The following is a 9883-nucleotide window of genomic DNA, read 5'->3' as shown; positions in this document are numbered from 1 at the left end:
CTAGGTCCGCGTACTTAAAGCCGCGCAGGCGGGCGAATGCGGGCGGGCGGCCCATTCGGGCGGTGGCAGATGCGCCCAGCGGTGGCAGCCGCCGGCGACGCGCAGGTGACCGGCCTGCGGCACAGTCTGGTCAGGGGGCGCCTAGGGAGAGCTGGCGGGAGAAGGAGGCCGATCCGCCCCCAGCGTGCGCGCGTCTCGGCGCCAGGAGCCGTCCCGGGGCGTGTTGGCGAGCACTGATATAGATATAAGGACATTTCTCTCCATGGCGTCACGTGACATAATTACCACCAGAATCAATCAAGATGAATTGCACGTCAGCGCCCGGTGGGGATTTTTGCTTAGTTGATCCTGGCCCAAGCCTCTTGTGCAATCGATGGCTCAGGTTGGCGGCGCGGGGAGCGGCCCGGGGCTTGCCGGCGTGCACGCCACGGAGCCATGAACGACTTTGACGAGTGCGGCCCGAGCGCAGCCAGCATGTACCTGCCGGGCTGCGCCTACTATGTGGCCCCGTCGGACTTCGCTAGCAAGCCGTCGTTCCTTTCGCAACCGTCGTCCTGCCAGATGACTTTCCCCTACTCTTCCAACCTGGCGCCGCACGTCCAGCCCGTGCGCGAAGTGGCCTTCCGCGACTACGGCCTGGAGCGCGCCAAGTGGCCATACCGTGGCGGCGGCGGCGGCGGCGGCGGCGCGGGGGGCGGTGGCGGCGGGGGTAGCCCTGGCGGGGGCGGCGGCACCGCTGGGGGCTACGCTCCCTACTACGCGGCGGCGGCGGCTGCAGCGGCGGCGGCGGCGGCGGCCGAGGAGGCGGCCATGCAGCGCGAGTTGCTCCCGCCGGCGGGTCGCCGGCCAGACGTACTCTTCAAGGCGCCAGAGCCGGTGTGCGCGGCGCCCGGGCCACCACACGGCCCCGCGGGCGCCGCCTCCAACTTCTACAGCGCGGTGGGCCGCAATGGCATCCTGCCGCAGGGTTTCGATCAGTTCTATGAAGCGGCTCCCGGGCCCCCATTCGCCGGACCGCAGCCCGCGCCACCGCCCGCGCCACCACAACCCGAGGGTGCTTCTGACAAGGGTGACCCCAAGACCGGGACTGGTAGCGGCGGGGACAGTCCCTGCGCCAAGGCGACCCCGGGCTCGGAGCCCAAGGGGGCAGCGGAAGGTGGCAGCGGAGATGGCGAGGGCCCCCCGGGGGAGGCGGGGGCCGAGAAGAGCGGCGGCGCAGGTAGGCAACTGGATGCAGGGCGAGAGGCTGAGCCCGGGGGCCGTGGGCGCGGGGGGGCGGTGGCGGGGGCCTCCCTCTGCTTGCGCCGTTTTATGTGCTACTTTATAAGCATTCGAAGGGGTTTATACATCCTATAAGATTTCCCGGGTCGTTGTAAAGCGTGTTTATGATAGGAAACCAATTTAGGTGGGCTTAAGGTAGACTTCGAGGAGGACATTAATCGCAGTAGAGAGCTTTCCCTCTGTTTTAGTGAGGGGGTGCTGAAGACCACGGAGAGAGGGAGTGAGATTTTGAGCCAGTTGGTGAGTGTGGACACGCGAGCCTCCTGCTTTTAAGGGAGGAGGGGTGGGTGATCCTTGCACTGGACTTTATCCAAGCCGCTGGCTGACGCGCACCGCTGGAATGGAGCAGATGTCCCCGCGGGCGCACTCGTGTCTCTCTCCTCTTGGGTTCCAGTTAAAAGCCTGACTCGCCCTCCTCTTTCCTGTCTCCGTGCCAGGCTGGTTGTGTGTGTGTGTGTGTGTGTGTGTGTGTGTGTGTGTGTGTGTCCGTCCGGGCGTGAACATAGGTCCACGCCTGCACTCTCCTGTGCCCGCCCATATATCATCCCCCAAGACGCAGGCAGGGCCTTTCAGCGACTGTAGGGGACGTCCCTAACGGGGCCAGGGCCTGGCCCTAGCTCAGTGGCGGGCGGGCGGGGGGGCCCGGCAGACAGCGGCCTTTCTCACCCCTTGATCTCTTTCCCTTGCAGTGGCCCCCCAGAGGTCCCGGAAAAAGCGCTGTCCCTACACCAAGTACCAGATCCGCGAACTGGAACGCGAGTTTTTCTTTAACGTATATATAAACAAAGAGAAAAGACTCCAGCTCTCTCGGATGCTCAACCTCACTGACCGGCAAGTCAAAATCTGGTTCCAGAATCGCAGGATGAAAGAAAAGAAACTGAACAGAGACCGTCTGCAGTATTTCACTGGAAACCCCTTATTTTGAAAGCTGCAGGAAGCGCCCCCTCCCCAGAGCCCCACTGACCTACCCTCCTCCCCACCAGCCTGCCCTCCGCAGGCCCAATGTCCTTGGGTTTAATGACGCCTCTTCTCTGTGGAACTTCACGATTACTTCCCACGGTCAACTCAAGACCTCCCAGCGACCACTGCAGCCTGCGGACCGGGGACTTGGCCGAGCGGATCCTAATAAGGGGAAAATGGTAAATGCAAACGTCCCTTTACAATTTTACCGCCAATGTGCTGTCGTTCCCCCTCCCCCTCTCAGAGTCCTCGCGGGGACCCAGCGGGATCTGTAGGGAGTTAGGCCACAGGGCTAGTAGGCGCTGGCGTTTTGTTCTGAGATTAAGATATCCCTTCCTTCCCCCTCCCTGAACGCAGATTATTTAAACTCTGGGAACTGTACCTTTGGTCTGTCATATCAAGGCATGAGTCACTGTCTTTTTGTGTGTGAATAAATGGTTTCTAGTAAAATTGAGGTCACAGCTTCAATACACTGTATGAATTTTCCTTTTCGAAGAAGTTTAGTGAATGATTAGGATATTTTAGTGGCCAGAACCCTTCTCTTAAAATCGAGTGAAATACTTTTTTAGTCTCTAAAAATAGGAGTTGTTCCCTCCCATCTCTGGGAACACTGTTTTTAAAAATCATGTTAGTGATGAATTTCTAAAAAGATGTGACCCAGCCATGCTGGTGCTGTACTCTTTAGGCAGTGAGGCTGGAGCAGAAGGAACCTAAGAAGTGAATCCCCACCCCCACTTCTAGTCTACTGAACTTGGAATTTCTGAAAAGACAAACAAAAATTTAAAACTGATTAGAAAATCCAAATTATCTCTTAAAAGGTGACAAGGAGCCAGGGTTCCTTAAAAGAAGAAACCAAATTTAGAACCCTCCTTGTTAATATGTAAGTGGAGGGATGCTAAACTGAGGTTTAGTGAGTGGAAAGGGTTTGGGGTCCTTGCTAGTGTCATAGTGGGCCTGTACCAGGGAATGTAAGCCCCCCTCATTGGATTCGGGCCAAGGGCTGCAGACCTGCTTCTTCCTGCATTTATCGCTTTAAGTTAAAGAATGTGGTGAGGGCTGCACTGCACTTTATGTTGCAGGGCCAGGCCAGGCTGTTTACAAAACCTTGAACTGTCTAGACAACACCATAAAAGCCAAAGTTCTAAACAGCTTAATTGGGTTATATTATACACCTTCTGGTGGGCCCAAAAGAGATTTCCGCAATGTGCAATAAACTGGAGAAGTGAGAAAAGCTTCTCTTTCTCTGAAAAGAGTGAACTGAATCTTATGACTCTTAACCTCTCATAAGCCCAAACTCAAAATATAAATCCATAAGATGCACAGCACCTCATGCATCTTCTGAGGCAGTATGCATTTTACATGCAGCAATATTTAATTGCTAAGGCTCTTGGGGGAAAAGGAAAAACATAAGTGCATAAGTGTATGCCTTTGAACTTCCAAAATGTCAAGGTCATCACCTTTAACCTCTCTGAATAATTAGGTGCCTTAAGGTTCTTCTGTGATTTTCAACTGCCACCCACTCTCATACATACGTGCTCACACATACAGACCCATGCACACATTTATGACCACACAGAATCCTACTGGGTGCTCCCCATAAATCTAAGAAAATTTCTAATTTCAGGATCAATAACCTTAATTTCCCTTCAAATATTTGAGCGATTCAGTAGCAATTGACTTCTTTTTTGAAAATACTGGTTAGACTAAAATGCTTATTAGCTTTCACTACAGCTCGGATGTGCTGGTGATGTGTGTGGGGGGGTCTTAAGAAATGTTTCCCTTTGCTCTAATGAACAACTGCAGTATTAAAAGCAGGCATTTGAAAAAGTAAGTTATGTTCAGACTTACACCTTTGTTATATTTTAAAGCAATTTGCCACCCATCAAATAAATTATGGCACTTTCTAAGCTATGGAACAAAAGAAAATATATTTGTATGGTCTTTAAAAGCCTCTCTCAACCTTTGGTGAAAGATGTAATAGAAACAAGGCGGACAAATGATTTCGTTGGGAAGGGGATTCCTTTGTTTGAAATTCTGAGCATCAGTTAAAATCTGAATGCCTTATTAGTATGATCTTCTTAGGAGCTTAACATTAGTTTATTTTTCTCTCTCCATCTGTATTTTTTTTTTTTTTTTAACTGCATCTAAATGTAGCAAGTTTGTGCGCCAGCCACCATAGGTAAGCCGAACGGAGAGGTACCATTTCGCCTTTGCAGGGGCCTGGACAGCCACACGAGGGCGCGCTCACGTTCCAGAAGCCGCGTTTGGCGGAGAGGCTGTGATACCTTATCTTTCCAATACTGGATTGTAATAAGCAATCTCGGCCCGTTAGAAACAGGAGGCAGCTAAGGTGTTTTGTTGTTTGTACTAAGCAGCTCCTAAGTGTGAGAAGTTGTATGGAGACAGAACAAAGGGAGCAACTACATTCCTGCAACAGGAGATTGCTTAATCGTTGTCTCCTTGAAGATAAAGCTGTTGCAAATGATACCTTGGTATAATCTGATGGTGTCGAGGAGAGATTTTTAAACAGATAAATTAGGTATTTTGAAATATGTCATAGCCACTGAGAGTTTATTAAGTTAGCAAAAATAATTTTTCTTGTTGGTTTGAGTGTGGAGAGTGATGTCTGGGGTAGAATCCTTCTTCCCGGCTCTCCAAAACCACATACGGTCTTGTGAGCGCTCAGATCTCTGGGATGATTAAAAGGGTTTTGTTTAAGACACATTCAGGCTTTGGTAATTTAGCTGAGTGTATCTGCAGGGGGAAAAAATGAGACGCATTGAGGGACAAGGATATCGTTCTGGGTTAGGGAGCCTCAAGTCATGCCTGGCACAGGGTTCTTCCAGGCGACCGGGGAGGCGCAGGCAGGACTATGAGTTGGAGTGCGGGTGCCGAGCTGGGCTGACGCGGCTGCAGGAAGCAGCGGGCTCTCTCGGGAAAATGTTCATACTTGAAGGCGTTGTGGGAGGAAATGTATTTGAGGCAAAGGGGTGTTGCATTTGACAGAACTGGAGCCACCCTTCCAAGCAGCCCTCTGGCCTTGAGGTGTTAAGCTTGTTTTTGGCGTTGCTTTCAGAAGCAGTGAATTCACTGCGTGCCCTCCCCACCCAGTAAAGCCCCTAACATTGGGGAGTGTCTGTAACCCCAAAAGGGAGAGGACAGGACAACAGGACAAGGGCAGCTCTAGGAGAGGATGGCTGCCCTCTTTTCCCATCAGAAGTTCATTGTGAAGAGCTTGCAGCTCTGAGAATTAGCGCTGGCCTCGTTGTCAGCAGTCTCTGCATCCCGCCTTCCAAGCACTGGACCTAAGACTCTGGGACCCGCCTGTCCGCTCGCTCCCCCGCCTCCGGGAGCTGGCATTGGCTTTCCGGGAGGCTGGGGCGCCATGACTCCCCGGCAAGGCGCCAAGGAGAGGCGTGGGTGTTCCCCGCGGGTATCCCGGGCTCCGCCTGTCTGGCCGCGGGTCCAGCTTAGCTATTGTGAAGCGACCTTTTCTGGTGCTTAACCCGGGCTTCAGTCTGCGTGGGGTGAGAAGTCTCTCCCCAAATGTCGTTGTGTTCCTGGGTAGGCGGCCCCAGCAATTGCGCATCTGGCTGTGCAGGGGGCCCCTTGGCCTTGGCTGGCAGCCGCCAGCGACCAGGGCTGTCTGCAGCTCCTTTCCTCCTGGCAGCTTCCAACATAGGCCTGACATAGATGGGGGGCCAGACCAGAACCTATGGAGACTGAAGACCTTCCCCTCCCCCGACCTTTTAGAACGTGTGGGGCTTGCAGAGGGTAGCCATAGATGCTGAAGCACCAAAGTCACAGATTCTTAAGTGGAGGGAAAATGCGCGAAGTAGGAGTCTTTTGTGTCTGTACAGAAAGAGGCTCTAGGGCCGCGGCGCTTTTGCATGTCTCCGTGGATTCCTTATCGCCATAGTGGTAGTCTCCCCATTTGCCCCCTGGATTTCTTTTTACCTTAGCCAGGTGGTGCACAGTGCAACCAGGAGGGGCTGTCTTGGGGAGGTTTCCTTTAACATGTCCCCATCCACTGTGTCCCCCCAAAGTGACATTGCCTAGAGGCTGCTCAGGACTAATTCTAGGCGACTCTAAGAACCCCCAGGTTCTCTCAGGCTCAGGGGCTCCACTCTTCTTTCCAGAGACAGAAGAGTGCAGAAGCAAGTCACTTTTTAAAAAATTTCCAAACGCTAATTTCTTGCTAAGGCGATCCTTTTAATTTTTTTTTTCCTGAAAATAACTGTGCCAGGGAGAAGGGTGTCTTGATACAAATATTGGTATCCATCTCTTTTATGATGCAATATTGATTTATTATTAATGGTAACTGTCCCAACTGATCTAAACATGATCGAAATCAGCAACTACATTAATGCTGTAAGCAAAATAAAGGTTGCCTTTAAAGCCACTGCCTTTTAATTCCATTTGCTCATCTCAGCCTTTAAGTCTTAAGGTTCATTTTTTTATTATCCTCCACCCAAATCATTCTCTTGTATTATTGTTTTTCTTGATTTTTAATGATAAAAATCTCTAAAATATTAATGGCCTCTGGCCCCAAGGAACGGGTCTGAAGGTTATCATTTGAAATTTTTTAAAAACCCAGAATTTTGTGAGAATAAATTTAAAACTCTGATATACACTTTTTCCCCCCTGTGAGTGAAGACTTCTTAACATCGAATTCAATGTGGGAGACTTTGAGCTTGAAATCACAGAGAGCTAAAAGCAAAAAGGCTCCCAAATGCAGAAGGCAGCTCTTGCCTGTCCTGGTTCATAGAAGTCCTACCCGCTCTGCAAAAAAAACAATTGCTTGTTTTTAGCCTGGATGTTTTCTTCATGTATAAATAAGGATTATGAAAAGGCATTTGATGGGCATAAAATTCCTGATTAGATTGAACATTCTTGCCTTCGTAGAGATAGGTTAAATTGGGCTACCGAATTCTGGGCATCACTCCTGACCCAGATGCAAAGGAACACAAGGCTGGAGCGCCAAGCTGGCGACAGGGTGCCTGCCGAAAGCAAGTATAGCTAGCGGGCACTTTGTTTAGCTCTGGGTATGGTTAGTTGTGGCTCAGATTAGGATCTCCACAGTGTGAGAAAGGAAATTTTGGGGAGCTGATAGTTGCTGTTATCTTTGAACAGAATATTGGTAAGCTAGAGCCCAAAGTTGTTTTTCTTCTGCCTTCCTTAACTCCCATCCCCAAACTTAAAAATACCCACCCTGTGGAAAGGTAATGTTTAAACCTCCGCCTAAGCCATGGTGCTTCAGCCTGAGCAGTTAGAGGCGCCAGGCTTTTAACCTGACAATGATGTTGTATTTGAACAGCTGCGTAAAGGTTTAAAAGGTCTGTCTCATTGCCACCGCGGAGTTTTTTAAAAGGGGTTATTGTTTGGGCGAGGGCACTGAGAGGGGACAGGCGAATTGGTCCCAAGGCCGAAAATAATGTCCAATGCCTGTTTTCTCCAGGCCAGGGGAAATTCCTTTTGGGGAGGGGGCCAAAGGGCTTGTTGGAAAAGGTTTTTGTGAAGAAGCAGGCGGGCTACTAGGTCCCCAGAATGCAGAGGTGCTTTAATGAGCATTGGACCCCAAGGAAATTTTCTGCTGAGGCGAAAACCCGATTTACCCACAAGTTCAGTCTCTGGGCCTGAAATCCAAGGCCAGCCCATGCCTGAGTGAGTGTGGGGAAAAGAACGGGGATGCCTTCGGGAACAGAGAACTGGTTCATGGTCATCAGAGTCTCCCCGGGCCGCTTTACTTTCTTGGTTGCCCAGAAGGGGATCCGGAAGGTGGAAGGATGACTCCCTTGTGCTGGCAGGGCCCCTCACCCAAGGAAAGTCTTTGGAAATCAAGGTTAAAGCTCCCTGCTGCTGTCCGAGGCCAGGGCTTCCGCTGGGCGGCTCACCCGCCTGCAACCAGAGGAGGGAGGAAGTTGTTCAAGTTTCTCATAAAACTCTGAATTTCCATGCTGGTAGTGGTCGGTGGTTGTTCTTTAATGAGCTAGACCACAACTCCAGACCATATCCTCTTTATAGAACTTTCCCTCACCAGAGGAAACAGAGGACAGATTCCCCCATCTGTTCCCCCTCTTACCCAATCAAAATCTTGTCAAATAATTTTAAGGATTGTCCCAAACTACAGAACTCAACTTTTGACACAAAAGTATAGCTTTAAATATTTGACGATTTGTGTTAAAACAAAAATTGACCTTCTTGGTTAGTAGTGAAGGGGGAAAATCAATAGTATAATTTTCAATAATTCATAAAGCGAACGCCATTATGCTAAATCTTAACTATTAATCTTATCCTTTACAAAGTCTCGATTGATTTGTTAATAAAATATCTTCCCGTGTGTGGCAACAGCGGGTATAACTCTTTAAAAACCTTCAGAAGCAAGAAAATTACCAAGTAGCTCAAGAATGTAGATGAGAATTTTATTGATCGCCCTGATTCTTCTTAATATGTATTAATAAATTCCACAACCTTTTGTACCTTGCGCTTGTCAGAAACCAATGCTTTTACAAAATCCATAAAAGGAAAACGTATTTTTCTTTGCAGAAAAACCAAATGACACCTTTGCATTTCTCTCTCTCCTGCCTGGCCCAGTCAGTTTTCTAAAACTTCTGGAGTCTGAGGGTCAGAGTTTTCCTATTTCCTTTAGAAAATTATTTTCTTTCTCCCTCCCTTCCTCTCTGCCTTCTATTATCAGGGTGTGTGAGGAAGGAAATCTCCGTTTAGTTCTCCCGCTGGGAGCCCGAGGGACGCTTTCCCGATAGAGAACGGCTGGCCAGGGACTGTCTTCAGGCTGAAAGCTCCCAGCGGCCCGGCCCTTCAAAGGTCAGGGTGTGGTTCCTCTGAGAACCAAAGGCTCCAGTAGATCGCAGGGGCGCAGAGGGGCTCAGAGCTGGGGCGGGAAGGCCGAGGGAGAGGACGACGCTGGGCCGGGCTCATCCTTGGGGCTCCGGAGCCGGCCAGCTGCGTGGCCTCTCGGCCCTCGCGGCCCTTTTCGCCTCCGCTTCCAGGGACACGTTGGCCGCACCTTTGCACGCGGGATCTTTCCTTTGGACCTCTGGAGTGGAAAGTCTCACGATCAGGGTAATATGATTCACCTTCCCGGGTTGCCCGGCACTAAATTAATCAGCCCGGGCCCCAACCGTCTGCCCCGGACCCGGCCCTTTTGGGCGCGTTTCTGCCTGGGTGTGTGCGCTGGAATATGCCTCTGTGTGCAGGCGCCACAGAGCTCCAGCTTCCCTCCCCGCGCGTGTCCTCCCCGAGGTCCTTCCGACCGAGCCTTTCCTTCCGCCGGCGGAGCCCGGTGGCCGAGGCGGTGGACGCGAGTGGGGCAGGCAGACGGAACGAGCTGCGGGGAGGCGGGGAGGAGAGCGGGCGGCGGAGAGCTCTGGGCCAGTCGTCTCTAGCGCGCACTATCGCAGGCGCATAGTAGATGTCGCTGTTGTCCGTGCTTACGCGGCCGGCCGGCCGGGCTCTGGAGCACGTGACCTGCGAGGAGGCTGCGGCTCAAGGCCATTTTCAAATCTCATTGGCTTGGTTGTCATGTGGTCGGCAGAGGCATCCACAATTACACGGGGAATGTTTTCCTAGAGATGTCAGCCTACAAAGGACACAATCTCTCTTCTTCAAATTCCTCCCCAAA

The 9883-nt window shown here is 51.2% G+C and overlaps 1 protein-coding gene across 1 annotated transcript; it reads left to right on the top strand.

Moving 5' to 3' along the window:
• Window positions 1–435: 435 nt before the first annotated feature.
• On the top strand, window positions 436–2206 carry Hoxd11 (homeobox D11). Its single transcript, XM_076866526.2, has 2 exons — window positions 436–1219; window positions 1971–2206. The coding sequence occupies exons 1-2, from the start codon at window positions 436–438 to the stop codon at window positions 2204–2206; spliced, it is 1020 nt and encodes a 339-aa protein (XP_076722641.2).
• The last annotated feature ends 7677 nt before the right edge of the window (window positions 2207–9883 follow it).

Source organism: Callospermophilus lateralis, chromosome 9 (genome assembly GCF_048772815.1).
Source record: "Callospermophilus lateralis isolate mCalLat2 chromosome 9, mCalLat2.hap1, whole genome shotgun sequence".
Classification (NCBI taxonomy): Eukaryota; Metazoa; Chordata; class Mammalia; order Rodentia; family Sciuridae; genus Callospermophilus; species Callospermophilus lateralis.
Note: the sequence above shows the minus strand (reverse complement) of the source record. Positions and strands in the feature narration are given on the sequence as shown.